This window comes from Calliphora vicina, chromosome 5, assembly GCF_958450345.1.
Source record: "Calliphora vicina chromosome 5, idCalVici1.1, whole genome shotgun sequence".
NCBI lineage: Eukaryota > Metazoa > Arthropoda > Insecta > Diptera > Calliphoridae > Calliphora > Calliphora vicina.
Window position 1 is genome coordinate 21,566,018 of NC_088784.1, and position 18,753 is coordinate 21,584,770.

Genomic DNA, 18,753 nt, shown 5'->3' on the forward strand with positions numbered 1-18,753 from the left:
TGGCTGATCACTTGTTGCGTGATAATAGAGAAATATTCAAAGCTACCAAAGTGCATTCATAAAGAACAGGGGCCGAATTACCGAATTCGATATCGACTAAAACTGATCGTAATTTTCTTATTTGAGATTGTGGCATACGATATCGATCAATATATCATTAATTCAGTAATTCGGACCCAGGTTGTCTACAAATTAACTCAAAACACCGTCTATATAAGGAGTCGAGAGTACAACCGATCACGATGTTTTGTTGCATGCCGAATCTTCATATACCCTTCACCAAATTATACTTCAAAATACAAATTTTAAATATTTTTAGTTGTTTTTTTTATATTTTTGGAAAAAAAAAAATTTTTCGAATTCTTATTTTAATTTTTTTTTTAAAATAATTTTTTTTTAGTTGTTTTTTTGAAATTTTTGGAAAAAAAAAAATTTTCGAATTGTTATTTTAATATTTTTTTTTAAATTTTAAAATTTTTTTTAAAAATAATTTTTTTTAAATTTAAAAAATTTTTAAAAATTTTTTTTGGTGAAATAAAATTCGGGTTACAAAATATTTTTTCCGATTTTGACCCATTGTAGGTCCAACTTACTATGGTCTTATATACGTCATTGCAAAGGTCTTTGAAATATCTATCATTAGATATCCATATTCTCTATATTAATGACTTAGTAATCCAGATATAGGTCAAAAATCGAGGTTGTCCTTGTTTTTTTCCTCATATCTCAGCCATTTGTGGACCGATTTTGCTGATTTCAAATAGGAAACTTCTCGGAAGCATGTCTGACAGAATTCTTGAAGATTTGGATCCCGAAAATATCTAGGGGTCTTCAGAAAATTGATTTCAACAGACAGACAGACGGACATAGCATAATTGACTCCGCTTTCTATAAGGATCCAGAATATATATATTTTATAGGGTCGGAAAATTATATTGTGAAAATAACAAACTTATATATACCCTTCTCACGAAGGTGAAGGGTATAAAAATAGATTTAAGTCACCTTTTCGCCAAAAAAACAGGAACAATTTTTGTGAATTTTTAAATTGAAAATCGTTTATTTTTTGATCCATAATTATATTGTCTATTATTGGTAATTTAGATGTCTACACCCAGCGAAAAATTTAACACATCCGTGTACAATTTGACACCATTCGGTGTCAATAGTGTATCAACCCCGTATGTGTACAAATTGTACACGAACGGTGTCAATTTGACAACGAAGAAATTACACCGAATTGACACCATCCGTCGTCGATTTAACAACGTTCGTGTACGATTTTATAACAGACTGTTGACAATTTGTCACCGTTCGTGTACGAGTTGACACCAGGCCGTTGTCAATTTGACACCATAAGTTGTCGACTTGATACCGTTCGTGTACGATTTGACACCTGACAATTTTTCCTTTCTATTTTTTTGGTAATTAATATAAATAACAATTTCTTTATTTTTTAAATTTTTTTAAAACAATACTTATAACTACTTAAATATAAAATAAAAAACTATAAGTTTCCATTTGGACTTGTATGTCGTCACTGGATTCGGTGGTCTTCTCTGCCTGGATCTTCATCTGCATCAACACAAATTCGCAGTCAAACACTTTCACTTTCTTTTATATTTTGGTTTTTAAACCATTTATTTGCAACACTATTTATTAAAATATTAAAAATTGTTTAATGTATAAAAAGCAACTCACGTTGAAATGCGTTGCGAATAATTTAACAACATTGCGTTGTCGATTCGTACCCGTTTGTTTACAATTTGTAAACGTACGGTGTCGAAATAAAGTGACACCGTATGGTGTGAAAATGACACCAACCGTTGTCGATTTTGCAACGTCGTTTTTCCCTCAGTGTAAGTACGCAATATATTTTAAAAAAAGCCGACCAAGAACCAAAATTTCAATTTTGAAATGCCTATAACTCGGAAATTATAAGATATAAATAGCACACGCAAGCATGTTTTTTCAAGACCTAGCAGAGCGCATTTCAAAAATATAAAAATCTTTGAAATCGGATGGAAGCAAAAAATTTTTAAAAATTGTTAAAGTCGGTTACCCTACCATAGCGCCGCCCCTGGACCATTTGTAGGGCCTATTTTAATAACTTAAATTCGAATACTCCTTTGCTATGCCCACGTCATATCCCGTTTATCGCGATCGTATCAGCCGTTTAGAAATGCCAGATTTATTTCCAAAAAATTTTGATTCTGCCCCACTGTGCAATGGCTGTCAAACATAAACTAAATGACACAGCTTGTTCAAATTTTGACAGGAGTCCAATGACAGATGCCTGTTGACAGGAGCAGTGTTCAGTTAAGAGGTGTGAAATTAAAAAAGTCACGGACTAATGTATATATTCTGGGTCCTCATAAGATTCTAATACGATCTAGCTACATATGTCCGTCCGTCTGTCTGCTAAAAAATGAGCTAGCTGTCTGAAATTTTCCACAATACTATCTGTTGATATGGTTTGTTTGGTACTGAAAATGGAATCGATCCATTATATCACCTAGCCTCCATACAAATGTCTCCCCGGATTACTGTTTGAGCAGTCATAAATATGTTTGTTATGAGGCAATTCCGGTAAAATTTTGCACAAATTAGTTTTAAGTACTCTGAAATATGGCGCCCTCAGAAAATGACTTGAACATTTATAATTGTTTTACAATTGTAATTATAAAATTGTTGATAATTTCCTATAAAAAAATTTTCAATATGGTTTTCAATATTTTCTATAGAAAAATTTTTCAATATTTTCTATAGAAAAAATTTTTCAATATTTTCATAGAAAAATTTTTCAATATTTTCTATAGAAATTTTTTTTTTCAATATTTTCTATAGAAAAAATTTTTCAATATTTTCATAGAAAAAGGTTTCAATATTTTATAGAACATTTTTTTTCAATATTTTCTATCGAACATTTTTTTCAATATTTTCTATCGAAATTTTTTTTTCAATATTTTCTTTAGATCTGGATGGAACGTAGATCTTATCCTCAATAATATTTCGTTCAATATAAATCATGTGTTACTGGCAAAAGAAATTAATTACAAATTTCAAACATATCGGTATCTAACAAATATTCAAAATTCAAGTTTAAAACTGAGAATTTGAATACGCAATTAAATCACAGTTACTTTATATGATGCTACTCAATATTAATACGGGTACAAAGGTTTAATTTCTTCCATAAATATCTGTAGCTTAATACTTCAACTAAGTATGTATGTATGTATAAATACTTGTGAATTTGTGTGAAATTGAAAAGAAATGTTAAAAACGATCGATTGATGATAACAGGTTTTTGAAAAATAACTAGGAGGCATCATCATCTATCTAGTCATTGTTATAAAATATTAAAATAGTGGTAGCATCAACTAGAGTGGAAGTATGTATTTTTAAATATTTTTAAATAAATGACTGGAATTTATTTATATAAAATTTTAATATAGAGAAAGGCGTTTACAAATATTTATGAAAGAGGGGCTGGGCTCACTCAAAAATTATGTCATAAATTAATTATTAAATTTAAATTCACAAATAATGCAATTTTGTTAATATTCTGACAGCATCTACTGCTTTAAAAACACTTCCATTAGCTTCTCAATCTCAATCTCATGGACATTATTGTTAACCCCCTGTCTATACTTGACAAATATTTATCATAACAATTAATGACGTTTGTTGTCAAGACAAAGTTGTCTTAGCAAAAGTACTAACAATTTTGTTATAACGAAGCATTAATACTAATAAATGGAGACATTACTTGATAATTTTTTATCTTGTCAACCATTTTGACGTTTATCATGATACAAATTTATCAAGTATAGAAAGGGGGTAATAAATGGAGACATTACTTGATAATTTTTTATCTTGACAACCATTTTGACGTTTATCATGATACAAATTTATCAGGTATAGACAGGGGCTAATGTTTACATAATTTTTCCTTCGCTATTTTTTAATTTATGAAAAACATTCATCTATTAATTAGTTGAAACAACACGCCACTGTTTTTGTTATAACAACTTTAATAGTAATTTTTTATCTGCTTTATTCCTTTTGTAAGCAAGTAATAATATTTACGGTCAATGTTCAGTTTGACATAACCTTCGATTAGTTATTTAAAACTTTATAAATGCAACAATATTAGATAATTATATACAAAACATCTTGCAAAATCGAAATGAAATCGAAAAGTAAAGTTGAAAATTTCAACAACAACAATAAAGCCCTAATAAACAATATTTAAATTGAGCAATGATGGTACAAAAAAATATGTAAATTGAAAAAAAGCATAATGATGCTGAAACAAAACCCACCAAAAAAAAAAAAAGATGAACGAACTTTCTTTTTCGTCTGTAACAAAATTTCTATTAAATAAAAAGAAAAAGTCATAAAAATTAACGAAATAGAAAAAAAACTAATGAAAAATTATAAAAAAAATAACTATTGCATACCAAACATATGTGTAAAAGTAAAACAAATTTGTTTGTCAAATAAATAACAAAACTCGCTTCACTCTAGTGCTTTTTTGAGATCATTTAGAAAATTGGAAAAAAGTAGAAAGTCTGTTGAACTTTTCGATTTGTAACTATACATATATTTTTCGTTATTTGTCTTTGAGTAGTAATTATCATGCCACCTGTTATACTTCCCATTTTCTGCTTAAGACTGGCTTAAGATTTGTCTCGGATGTAGGCCAACATTATTGAACCGGAAACCTACGTAAACTACAATCATACTGTAATATTATAGCTACTGCAATTTGGAGAGGAGACAGCAACACAAATTTATTATGGTTGTTGTTGCTGGTTTTTTTTTGTACAAAAGAGAAATAACAAGAAAACACAGTTACAACATAAACAACAATGCCAATGACCGACCGGTTATGACAGGCCTGGGAAATTGTGTTTTAAAAAACAAATTGAACTTTATCAAACTATTACAACCTCATGGTAACTAAAACATACCTTAACTTTCTTTCAACTCTTAACGAGAAGACATCAGGTTTTCTAGGAACTGTATAATTCTATTCTTTTGAAACTCAAACAGATAATTGAAAACTGTATTATTGATCGATAATAAGGTCGGGTCTGGCTAAGCTTAGTGGAGACACTATCACAAAGATAGTGTCTCAACTAACCCTGCAAATAATACGCATGTAATACACGCATGTAAAATATAGATCATAAAGGATTACGACTAGTCCAAAGGTAAGCCAAATGTACAGAAAAAACTACTCTATGGCCACCCCAGTGGATTAGTTTAATTACAAACTTTGGTTTAACAATGAGATGGTCCATGACTTCATTACTCTGTTTCAAAGTGAAACGATTCCCGAGGGATCGATCGAAACAAATAGTAGTCGGACGGGGCACAGTCTGGTCTATAAAGCGGGTGAGGCAGAACTTTTGGCCTATCTTTGTCATGATGAAGCCGTAATCATGCCTGGCCGCATATTCTGGTCGTTTTTCGGACATTTCTTGCTTCAAACGAATCAGTTACGTTCGGTACATGTTCCCTGTGATAGTCCGGCCAGATTTCAGCAGCTCTTAATAGATGAGGAAACGTTTTCTTCCACCAAATACAGAAAATTGACCGTGCTTCACATACGATCTCTTATGCTTCGGGTTATAGTAATTTATCTATTTTTCATCGCAAGTAATGTTTCGGTGCAAAAATGGTTTTCTTTTACAGCGCACAGTTGGGCAGAATCGAAATTTTTTTGGAAATAAATCTGGCATTTCTAAACGGCTGGTCCGATCAGGATAAAATTTTAATTAGGCGTAACCAAGTGCTCCAGGGCGGCGATATGGGGCTCAAAGTGGGGTACCTTCGACATGTAAAATTTTTAAACACGTGCCATTTTTTTGTTTCCCATCCGATTTCAATGAATTTTATATTTTTGGATCTTTTATGCTTGCGTATGCTATTTATCTCTTATAATTTCCTAGTTATAGGCATTTCAAAATTGAAATTTTAAAATTTTGCCATATCTTGGTCCGCTTTTTTAAAAATATAGGGCGCACTTTTTAACCGAATGGACTCGAATTTTTTTTGTTAGTTAGACAACTAAATTACCAATAATATACAAAAAATTTCAGAGCATTATCAATTACAAATCCAAAAATAACCGATTTTCAATTTAAAAGTTCAAAATATAGTATATTTTTGCTGTTTTTTGGACAAAAAACAACTTTCTTTAAGAACATATAACAAATTTATGGTTTTCTATAAAGTTTCTTTACGGATAACATTTTGGTATAAAAACATGTCCTATTCTTCGGAAATGTTGGCCCTACGCCCTTTGGAAATTGACCTATTTTTTATCAAAATTTCAACTTTGGGCCACATGTTCTAAAATCCCAAAGCTGGGATTAGAAAACGGTAAGCAGGAAATCCTAATGTGTTTTTTATTTTCCCAGCCCCGAAGGAAATGTGGACCCTATAGGCAAAATTGTAAAAAATACCATTTTTGGGATTTTCGCTCCAATTTTTAGGAATTGTGGGATTAACCGTTTAGAAATGCCTGAATTATTTCCAAAAAATTTCGATTCTGCCCCACTGTGCAGCGTTCAAGCATCATTTATGACATGCAAAATCGTCTTTCAAGGTCCCTCGCCTTCAATTCGAATGGTACCCAATTTCGCTGCTTTTGGATGAATCCTGCTGCTCGCAAATGTTTAAATTAGAACATTTTTTTATTTTATTGTTTTTATCTTTGTTGAATATTTCAAGAAAATTAAAACAAAATGTACCAAAACTAAATTATTTCTTCTTTTCTAAATAAAATATCCCCAAATTTGGGTTTAAAATTTAAATTTTAAAACCCCATATCTGGTAACATTGATTTTATGCTCTATTATTCTGTGGTTTTATTATTTACTGCTCTCTCAACAAAAACAAGAATAACTAATCATGGTTTTTGTGTGTGTTTTCTTTTGTATTGTAAACATGTGTGTGTTTAATTTTGGGAGAGAGCTTTTTTCTTTATTGAGTTTAAAATTTAACTGCTAAAAGTTGACTGGTTTATTTTACATACGCTTATGATTTGTAGAGATTGTTACATTTGTTATACACAAAATATGTAGTCTATTTTTGGGCTTAAAATTTAATTGAATAAATTCGCTTTGTTTTATCAGAAGTACTATTTTCGATCTTTTACATCAAAAGCTCTTCAATAACTTTATATATAAGCGTTTCATAAAGAAAAGGAGCTAATAGCATTAATATATTTTGTATGAAAATTAAAGAAAAAAAACTTAATAAATAAGACCTTTTATGAAATTTTCTAAATAAACGTTTATTGAGAAAAGGACCGCTTGTAGTCGAGAAAATGAGTTTTATTTGTGTGCATTCAGGCCAAAAAATCGATCTTTTGTATGAAAAACTCAAAAAATTTCAATAACTTTTAATCGAGAATAAAATTTCGATCTATGTTCACTCATATTTCTGACAAAAATTTAATATTTTGTTGAAAAAATGGAAAATATATTAAAGCTATTAATCGAGATCAGAAGCCCGGTCTGTGATCAGTCATATTTCTGATCTAAATTGGCATAGAAGCTAGATTTGTAATTGGAAAAACGGAAAACATTTAATGGAGCATAGGTGGTAGATCTGTGATTACATAAATCTGTGCTTAATGGAGGAATGAATTTCGATCTGGGATCACTCATATTTCTGATCAAAATCGTATCTTTTGTTGGAAAACCGGAAAATATCTTAAAGCTTTAAGTCAAGGAATGAAGCTCGATCTGTGATCACTGATCACTAATTTTTCTAACCAAAATTCGATCTTTTGTTGGAAAAACGGAAAATATTTAAAATTGTTTAAACGAGGAAAGAAGCTTGATTTGTGATCACTCATATTTCTGACCCAAATTCAATCTTTTGATAAACAAACGGAAAAAATCTTGAATCGTGTTTTCGAGGAAAAAAAGCTCGATCTGTAATCGCTCATATATCTGATCAAAATTCTATCTTTTGTTTTTGAAAAAACGGAAAATATCTTATAGTATTTAATTCAGAAAAGAAGCTAGCTCTGTGATCACTCATATTTCTGAGCAAAATTCGATCTTTTGTTAGAAAAATTAAAAATATCTTAAAGCGTTTAATCGAGAAAAGCAGCTTGATCGGTGATCAATAATTTTACAGAAAATTTGGTTGAAAAAACCGTCAATATTTATCTCCTTAAACTCAGTATTCACAAATATTTTCAACCAAAAATCGATATTGAAATCAAACAAAACTTAAATTGTCAAAATATAAATACGAGTTTAATCGGAAAAAGAATATCAGTCAGAATTCCAACCTAAAACAAAAACTCAAAATATCTAGAAGTAACAAGATCCTTAATTCGGATCAAAATCGATCGTTTATGAAAAAACTTAGAATACCTCAATTACTTTCTAAATAAGCTTTTAATCGAGAAAATAAGGTCGATATGTGATCACTAATATTTGACACCGAAAATCGATCTTTTGTAAGAAAAAAGCTCCAAAAATCTAAAATCGTCAATTATTTTTTAAGTGTTTAATCGGGAAAAACAAATTTGATTTGTTATAACTGATCTAACTTTGTAAATAACACTTTAAACGAGAAAAAGATAACGATTTGAGATCGCTCATATTTCAAAATAAAATGTTTGATTAAAAATCAAGCTTTTGTAAAAAAAATCTAGTTTCATCATAACTCGATCTGTGATCATTTATATTTTTGATCAAAAATATATACTCATAAATAACTCGATCTGTGAACAGTCATATTTCTGATATAAAATCTATATTTTGTAAAAAATCTAGATTCATCAATAACTCGATCTGTGATCATTCATATTTCTGATCAAAAATATAGATTTATCAATAGATCTGTGATCATTAATATTTCTGATTAATATTATGATTAAAAGCTATATTTTGTAAAACAAATCTAGATTCATCAATAACTCGATCTGTGATCATTAATATTTCTGATCAAAAAGCCATATTTTGTAAAGATCGTTTTATGTTTCTTATCAAAAGCGATATTTTGTAAAAAAATCTAGATTCATCAATAACTCGATCTGTGATCATTCATATTTCTGATCAAAAATCTAGATTCATTAATAACTCGATCTGCGATCATTAATATTTCTGATCAAAAGCGATCTTTTGTAAAAAAAAACTCGATTCATCCATAACTCGATCTGTGATTATCCATATTTCTGATCAAAAATCTAGATTCATCAATAACTCGATCTGTGATCATTCATATTTTTGATCAAAAATATAGATTTATCAATAGATCGATCTGTGATCATTCACAGTTTTGATCAAAAATCTAGATTTATCAATAGAAAGATCTGTGATCATTAATATTTCTGATCAAAAAGCGATCTTTTGTGATAATTAATATTTTTGATTAAAAGCGATATTTTGTAAAAAGAATCTAGATTCATCAATAACTCGATCTGTGATCATTCATATTTCATGAATAACTCGATCTGTGATCATTAATATTTTTGATCAAAAAGCGATATTTTGTAAAGATCTTCTTATGTTTCTTATCAAAACCGATATTTTGTAAATAAAAGTAGATTCATCAATAACTCGATCAGTGATCATTCATATTTCTGATCAAAAATCTAGATTCATTAATAACTCGATCTGCGATCATTAATATATCTGATCAAAAAGCCATCTTTTGTAAAAAATCTCGATTCATCCATAACTCGATCTGTGATTATCCATATTTCTGATCAAAAATATAGATTAATCTATAATTCGATCTGTGATCATTCATATTTCTGATCAAAAATATAGATTTATCAATAGATCGATCTGTGATCATTAATATTTCTGATCAAAAAGCGATCTTTTGTGATAATTAATATTTCTGATTAAAAGCGATATTTTGTAAAACAAATCTAGATTAATCAATAACTCGATCTTTGATCATTCATATTTCAAACATAACTCGATCTGTGATCATTAATATTTCCGATCAAAAAGCGATATTTTGTAAAGATCTTTTTATGTTTCTTATCAAAAGCGATATTTTGTAAAAAAATCTAGATTCATTAATAACTCGTTCTGTGATCATTCATATTTCTGATCAAAAATCTATATTCATTAATAACTCGATCTGCGATCATTAATATTTCTGATTAAAAAGCGATCTTTTGTAAACAATCTCGATTCATCCATAACTTGATCTGTGGTTATCCACATGTCTGATCAAAAATCTAGATTCATCAATAACTCTATCATTCATTTACGGATCAAAAATCGTAAAAAAATTAAAAAAAAATCGAGATTCTTCAATAACTCGATCTGTGATCACTCAAATATCACACCATGAATCGATCATTTACATACAAAATTTATAAATTCTTTGATCTCAATTATTTTGTAATTAATTTAAATGGAGAAAAGTAGCTCGATCGGTGATCTTTTATATTTCAGACCTAGAAAGAAAATCTCGATAAATCTGAAATCTCTATTCGAGAATAGTAGATGGAGGGATCTTTAGCCAGAATTAAAGAACTTTTGATTTTTGTTTTTTTTTATTAAAATTAATTTTTATTTATTTTGTTTTTTATATAATATACATAAACATTTTATATGACTTAATATAAAATAAATGTTTTATAGCGTTTTGTTTTTTCGTACAATAATATAAACTACATATTTTCGTTAAAATAACAAGATTTTTGTTAAAGACTTTAAGAATAAAAGAAAACAACCAAATAAGAAAGATTTTTATATGAAAATAAAAGAAAATAATAGAAAACTAAATTAACTATACAATAAAGTGAAGTGATTTGGGGGGTGATTTGCATAAACTAAACACACATATTTCTCCTTAGGAAAAATATTGCAAAAAGTAGTTTTTAAAAAAGAATTGATATATTTATTTAGCATTAATAAATTGAATTGGCCCTAAATGAAAATATAACCCTATATTGTTTGAAATAAAACAAAATAATTGCAAAAAATAATATAAAACAGAGGTAGAATGATTTAAAAAAAATTAATGAAAGAATGATAAAATAGTTTACCGCCTACAGCCAAACCAGGAAAGCCCATATGGCCAAAGCCAAAGGCAAACCAATTTGGAAACCAAATATAGGCGTGCAAATGACAAAGACAATGCCAAATAAGCCAACAAAACCCAAGTAGTAAAGGACATTGAAGCTATAAAGAAATTAAGAAATGGTTAATTATAATTGTTAAGGAAAGATTAAAAAATATACTTACACCTTCCAGTAGTTGCGATGCCATGAGGTGGTTAAGGCTGACTCTTTGAAATAGAAACGTCTAATGCCTACTAAGACACGATCCAAAAACTCCACCCAATCACATTGACTGGAATCGAAATTGTAGCGTTTGCGATCGTTTTCATGCACTACATTCATAATGCGCAAAGCATTTTTCAAATCGTAACGGAAATCTTTGTCGAGGAAATAGTCAAAAGCTTTGGTACCCTTGTGGAAGACACGCATGTATTCGTAGGCGCTGTAAGGAGATAAGAAATAAAAATAAAATTATTTTTTTAAAAAATTAAAAAAATTTACTTGAAGCTGTTTCACAAGAATTAAAAAAATAATAATTATGAACAACTTTTTTAAGTTTAAATTATTAATAATTGCTTTGAAAATCTTGATAATAGTTATTTTAGGTCCTTCTTTAATAGTATTTTAATCAAAATCAAACCAGAAATAAATTTAAAACTCTTTTTTTGGCTCCATATACTCGTATTTTGAAATTACCCTATTTTCCTAACAAAAATTTCATTTTCCATCCCTGAATACCAAGTTTGTGTCTTAAGTTTATACTGTGAGAGGGAGAGAGCGAGAGAGTTTGTCATGTAACAAAGTACGATTCTTAAGTCTTTCGTTGAAACCAAAGCAAAGTTTAGGTCTTGAGTCTTTCATATGAAAGACTTAAGACCTAAACTTTGTTTACAAAAAATCACAACAAAGTTCGTGTCTGACGTCTTTTTATGGAGTTGCCACATGATTTTCGCCAAAATCATTAAAATTCGATAAAAACTCTTAGAAAATGGAAAAATACAACGGAAAATAAAATTTAAAGCATAAATATTTAAAAATTTAATTAAAAATACATATAAAATGAAATAAAAATGTAAAATTATCAAAAATTACTCTAAAAAAATTAACTCAGAGAATGAATCTATTGGGAGCGTGAGTCTTTTATACAAATAACTAAGTAATCTATAAAAATAAATAGTTTTACAATTACAATTTATAGTTTTAACAACTTACGTGTGCTGTGGCATGCCCAAACCAAACAATTTCTCTGGTATAATAAACACCAACGCCGGCAGTATGTGAAACAGATAAAAGAATAAATTATAACGCCAGCCATTACGCAATTTGGCCTTGGGTTTCCAAACAAAATTATTCGGTGGATGTCTCTCAACGCTGGCATTAATGATTTGACAGAACTCAGCCAAAGTCAAGGGATTCACTTCACCCGAGGTGCAATGTATAACCTCAGGTTGTTCGATATGGCGGGTGCCCACATACCAGCCCATAATCAAAGAGGAATTGATCACATAATCACAGGGTATGATATCGATGACAGCCGAGGCCTTGCCACACATGGTGCGGAAAATGCCCTTAATGAAACCGGCCAAGAAACCCAAATGACCAGAATTGGCATTGCCTACCCAACCCTCCGTGGGTTTTTCCCAGGTGCCGTAAACTGTAATAAAGAGTGAAAGAAAATAAGTAAGGAAATTTTCTTTAAATTCCTTAATTAACACTTACCTATTGAAGGTCTCACTATGGCCGCTGGCATGCCCTTCATCTCAGCCATTAACAGATTCTCCGACAGGTTTTTCGTAAACGTATACGTATTGGGATGATCACATATATATTCTTTGCAGTTTTCATGGGTGAAATTCTCCCATTTACTATCATCTTCGGCCATTTTCATCATGTCATAGGGATCGAATTTCGATTTGTATACTTCCTCCACAATCAGACCCCGATTGTTGCTGTTACAAAAAGCTGTCGAGCAATAAATATAGGCTGACAAGTTCTTTACTCTCTTGGCCAGTTCGATGGTGCGCATGGTGCCCGTTAAATTTGTCTTGATGGCTGTGCGCAATGGGGAACTGAATTTAATGGTGGCCGCACTGTGATAAATAATATTAACACGTTCGATAAGTTCGTTAAGGATGTCATCGCTGAAACTGAAATTCACATCGCTCAATTCACCCACAACCGGCTTGACTTTGGCTAAAGATTTTTCATTGTATTTTTTGAAAATCTATTAAAAAAGAAATGGAAAAATGATAGAGATATTAGTTGCTTTTGTTAATTTCCAGATGCTAAATAGTTGTATGCATTTTATAGTTTATTAATTATATGTGTGAATTGTTGATTTTAATAATTTACACTTGTAGTTTAAGAAATGCAGTCATATAATTTGAAGCTAAAACTCAATTGAGTTGAGAAAAACAAATAATACTAAGTCAGGTTTCATTGGAAAATAAATGGTTAAATGGTAATTTAAACAAAAAAAAGAAGATTTTGATGTCAATGTTTCTTATAATTGCAATATAAATAAAGGAGAAGGGATAGCAATTTCCTTGCAGGAGGTTTAGAATGATCTTTAATTTTTTTTCCTTGTAGATCGAAGTAGAGTATTTGATCTGCTCGCGTATTGTAAGAACATTGAGATTCCCTATGGCAATTTCTAACGTTATTATTCTTCAGAGTCTTGACTGTCTTCTATGTATCTTTTCGATATAAGAAGGAGAAACTGTTGCCTATTGATGCAAAAATGTCCCGCTGAAGGACAGCAATTGCTAACCAAAGCTTATTGTGAATGTGTTTCAACTTGCGAGAGATGGTTTGTGTGGTTCAGAAGTGGAGATTTTAACATGGAAGACAAAGATCGCCCAGGCCAATCAAAAAATTTGAAGACCAAGAATTGAAGGCATTACTTCATGAAGATTGTTGTAAAACTCAACACAAGCTTATGAAATCATTGGCAGCTACTCAAGCAGCAATTTCAAAACGTTTTCGATCAGCAGAATTCATACAAAAGCGGGGAAATTGGTAACCATACGAATTGAAGTCAATAGACCTTGAAACACGATTTTGCATATGCGAAATGATGCTTGAACGCTATTAAAAGAAAATCATTTTTGCACCGAATCATTACTTGCGATGAAAAATAGATCCATTACGATCCATTGCTCAGAATTTCTGCTTAAAAATCTCATAATTCCAGCTTGTTTAATTTTTGAGTTGCCAACCATCTTTAGAAATTATCAATTTTGGTTACATCCATGTCAATTTGAGTGGCTTATTACATCGAAATGCCAAAGAAGCCTTATATTTTAAGAAAATTTAAGTTTTTTCTTATACGAGTTGCCAACCTTTTGTTTAAAAGCTTCTCATTAGTCTGTTTATGCTGAAATTTTAAGAAAAGCTGTCGCCTTTCGAACATACTCAAATTAGCCTCGTTTTTTTAATAAAAACCTACAATTCCAGCTTTAGTTTTATTTAGCGTTGCCAATTATATTTGAAATTATCACTTTTGTCAGCAATTTCATAAAACTCTGGAGAATATTAAAACATTTAAAACCACTCAGGAGAATATTAAAACATTTTTAATTTAAGAGTTGCCAACCTATTCCTTAAATATAGTCAATTGGCCTGTGTATATTCCAATTTTAGTTCCATACTGCTTTCTTATTTCAAAAAGTATTAAAATTAGCTTATTTTTTAATGAAATATTCACAATTTTATATATTTTTCTGTTTAGTGTTGCCAACTAATTTTAAAAAAATATAAAATTTCATTGCTTACTAGTCTATTTAAGCAGCTCATCTCTACGAAAATCTCCAAAACCCTTTAATCTTAATAGTATTAAAGCGTTTTTCTTTTAGCAGTTACCAACAACCCCACACTTTTAGATTTGTTCTGTTTAGTGTTACCTAATCTAATCTAATACCTCAAATTTCAGCTTTAGTTTTATTTAGCGTTGCCAATTATATATGAAATTATCTCTTTTGACTGATTATGTGGCAGTCATACTTATCTGAAGAATATTGAAGCTTTTTTATTTAAGAGTTGCCAATCTATTCTTTAAAAATAGCTCATTGTTCTCTCACTTTAAAAGTATTAAAATTAGCTTATTTTTTTAATAAAATATACACAATTCTAGATATTTTTCTGTTTAGAGTTACCAACTAATTTTGAAACATAAAATTAGCTGGCTTCCAAGTCTATTTAAGCAGCTCACCACTAAGGAAATCTCCAAAAACCTTTAATCTTGATAGTATTAAAGCGTTTTTCTTTTAAGAGTTATCAAAAGTATTAAAAATAGCAGCTTTGTTAATAAGAAACCCCCACTTTTAGATTTTGTATTTTTAGTGTTGCCAATTAATTTTGAAAATTATCAAATTATATCGGATTACCAGCTCACCATAATGAAAAAGTATCAAAGCCATGATTTTGTCAATATTTCTGAGTTTTCTGTTAAGTGTTGCCAACTAGTTACTCAAATATTTCATTGGAATGTGTTACCCCATGTCTATACCTGATAAATTTTTGTCATGATAAACGTCAAAATTTGTATCAAGATAAAAAATTATCAGGTATAGTCTACATTTATTAGTACTATTGCATCGTTATTGCAAAATTTGTTAGTAATTTTGCTAAGACAACTTTGTCCTGACAACAACGTCATTAATTGTTATGATAAATATTTGTCAAGTATAGACAAGGGAGTAAGACTTAATTTTATAGAAGTATAGAGAAAGTTCTGCATTCTTTCATAAATATTTTGTATTTTGAAGTTGCCAACTAAGTTTGAAGATTTTTAAAATTGTCCAGCTTATGATTCCGAAAAGTACCAACCAAAACCATCATATATTGGCAATATTTAGGCAAATTATATTAAGTTTTGGGCAACTAGCTACTGGAATATGTTATTGGGATATGTTGGGTTCAATTTGTATTGCGTAGATGTGCTCATCACTTACAAAAATAACGAATTTTGCATATTTATTGATCGAAAATAAAAGTCTTAGATATATATTAATTTTGGAGTTGCCAACTATTATGTAAACTATCACCATTCTCTGTCTACAAGTAAATTTTTATAGTTTTTCGCTCTAAAAAGTAACAAAAACTAATAATATTTCTACGTTTTATGTTAAGTGTTGCCAACTAACTACTAAAATATTTTATTGTAATGTGTGGTGCTTATTATTTGTGGCGTAGATTGAGCTCTGCACTCTTAAAAGTGCTGAAATTAGCCTGTTTCTTGTTAAAAAATCAAAATAATAAATATTTAATTTTTGGAGTTGCCAACTAATTTCGGAAATCACCAATTTCGTCTGTTTAAATATCTATTTTAGTAGCTCACCACTCTAAATAATACAAACATTTGTTTAGTTAACTTATTTGACAATATTACATGGTTTTACTTTCATGTGTTGCGAACTAATTGTTGAAATATATTCAATTGTTATATACAATGCTACTTTTAGTGCTGAGAAGCTCACTGCTATCTCTAATATCAAAATTACACAGGCTGTTGATAAGTTAAATAAAATTCTAGATATTTTCTATTTTGGAGTTGCCAACTAAGACTAATCATTCCAATCATATCTAGGAAAAAGTTATGGGTGCACTTTTAAGAGTGGTAAATCAATGTTAGTATCTCTCTTTTAAAAAAATAAGGCCGAAAATCTATAATCTGTCCATCAATATTAAACTTAGCATTTCTATTATAAAATAAACTCGTAATCCTAGATATTTGCATTTTGGAGTTGCCAACTAATTGTATAAACTATCAAATTTGTCTGTTTAGGTTCAATTTAAATGAAAACTTGCTCTGAAAGCTAGAAAAAACATTTTACTAAATACTTGACTTGCCAACTTTAAACAGACAGACATTTTTTTAATGGCAGAAACCTGTGAAATTTACTTCGGAGGGCGTTAAATACATTATTTCATCAATTACGTTTTTAACAAAGCCATTTATGTTTCAAAATTACCCCTGTCTGATTATAACTAGTATAATTGATGAATAAATATGTTTTATTGCATTAACAACTATTTACAACAGCTGTTTACATTTGTCTGCATTGCCAACTTATCGAACACAGATATTTCGTTTGTTTATATTTATTTTATTTTCAGTGTTGCAATACTTTTGTTTAATTTATTATTTATTGCTGTGTTTCTTTCATGTGAATTTATTTTTTTATTTGTGGTAATTTCATTGTGTCTCTAGCACAAAAGTATTTACCACTTTTAGGCCTACATTTATGTCTACACAGACGCTTTTTATTTATACACCTAAATTTAAACACAATTTGATGGGTTGCGTGGCATTAATGAAACATAATGGACCATCTTTATATACACAAATTATATTAATGTCATCAGTTTACTTTATGGCCCTAGTAGAGTTGGATAACTTTAACAACTTTGGTTTGGTTTGTATGTTATTTTATGTATTTTTAATTTCTAAACAAATAGCGTGTATAATTACGGTCATTCAAATAGTAGTTCCCAAATTAAAATTAAGATTTCACTTTTATTTTTATTATAGTTTTCTTTTTAACATTTCTCAACTTACCGGTTTCTGTAACAATCTTTTAATACGATCATTTGGATCTACATTCTTTTTGCCTCTAACCAGCACATAAATTGTGCCAATATCGGGTGTGGAGTCCAATAAAGCTTCGATCAAAACTGTACCCAGGAAACCAGTACCGCCGGTAATGAAAATATTTTTATGGGCAAAAAAGTCCGCTATACACATCATATCGTTGGCGTTGGTGTTGTCATTGGCTGGCAAAGGTTTCAAATTGAGATCATGACTCCTGTCATGATCGTTCATGACCGTCATATCGGTATAATTAATATTTGTTGGAGGAGCCAATTTGATAAGATTAATGGTAGTGGTAGTATCAATATATAATATTGATAATAAAATGCTTGATGGTTAAAAACTAAAAGTAAAAAAAGAATAAACATAAGGAAATAATTAATAATAAAATAAAATAAATATAATATAATCATTATTTATTTATAGAGATAGAAACTTCCGTTTAATTAAGTTTTACTTAAGTAAAATACCAAAAAAAAATTCTTATTTATCTTTTGTTATGTTTTGTTGACTTTGTTAAATAACATTGACAATTTCCCATGCATGCATGCATGCAGTGTATTGTTTTGTGTTCAGTTTGTTGCTTAAAATGACCTTCTTGTTATCTTTTTAATAAATTCATATTTTATTTCTTATTAATGCATTTTTGTTTTATAAATAAACCGTTAACTGTTGTCTAGTTTAATTTTAATTATATACAAATGTTTAAATTTAAAATTTATGTGATTTTGTTTAGCATCGACATTTTTTCACTAAAATTTTAATGAATTCACATTGTTTTAATAAAATTTACATAAATTCTGTTGCTAAGTGTCTGCAAAATATTTTTCAAAATTATTACAATTGAATTGAATAGAACTTGAGTTAGTTTAAATTTAGTGCTACAGCTTCAAAAATAAATTTGTTAAAAATCTTTTAAAATTTATTATTTGCTATTAATTTAGTCAATTTTATGTTTCAGAATAAAGAAATGTTGCATTACTGCATCATAATAAAAATTAAGCGTTTTAAAAACCACTTAATTGGCATCACTGCTTCATGTCAACTCTGTTTTAATGCAAATGGTTGGCAACGATGCCATATTCTTCAAAATAAT

At 29.4% G+C, this 18,753-nt stretch overlaps 1 protein-coding gene across 1 annotated transcript; it reads right to left on the minus strand.

Annotated features, from left to right (window-relative positions):
• Positions 1 to 10,933: 10,933 nt before the first annotated feature.
• On the minus strand, positions 10,934 to 17,978 carry LOC135960525 (putative fatty acyl-CoA reductase CG8303). The gene is made up of 5 exons (XM_065511831.1): positions 17,625 to 17,978; positions 12,785 to 13,289; positions 12,278 to 12,719; positions 11,250 to 11,507; positions 10,934 to 11,186 (listed from the first exon to the last, which is right to left on the minus strand). Exons 1-5 carry the CDS (start codon positions 17,895 to 17,897, stop codon positions 11,054 to 11,056), a joined length of 1,611 nt encoding a protein of 536 aa, XP_065367903.1. The 5' UTR covers positions 17,898 to 17,978; the 3' UTR covers positions 10,934 to 11,053.
• Between the last annotated feature and the right edge of the window lie 775 nt (positions 17,979 to 18,753).

Bases quoted from the DNA above. Each gene is read 5' to 3' on its own strand.
- LOC135960525 (XM_065511831.1), bottom strand. From the start codon at position 17,897: ATGACGGTCATGAACGATCATGACAGGAGTCATGATCTCAATTTGAAA. The intron at 13,290-17,624 runs GTAAGTTGAGAA...CTTTTTTAATAG, and splicing joins AAAGATTGTTACAGAAACCG to ATTTTCAAAAAATACAATGA. The intron at 12,720-12,784 runs GTAAGTGTTAAT...TCTTTATTACAG, and splicing joins CATAGTGAGACCTTCAATAG to TTTACGGCACCTGGGAAAAA.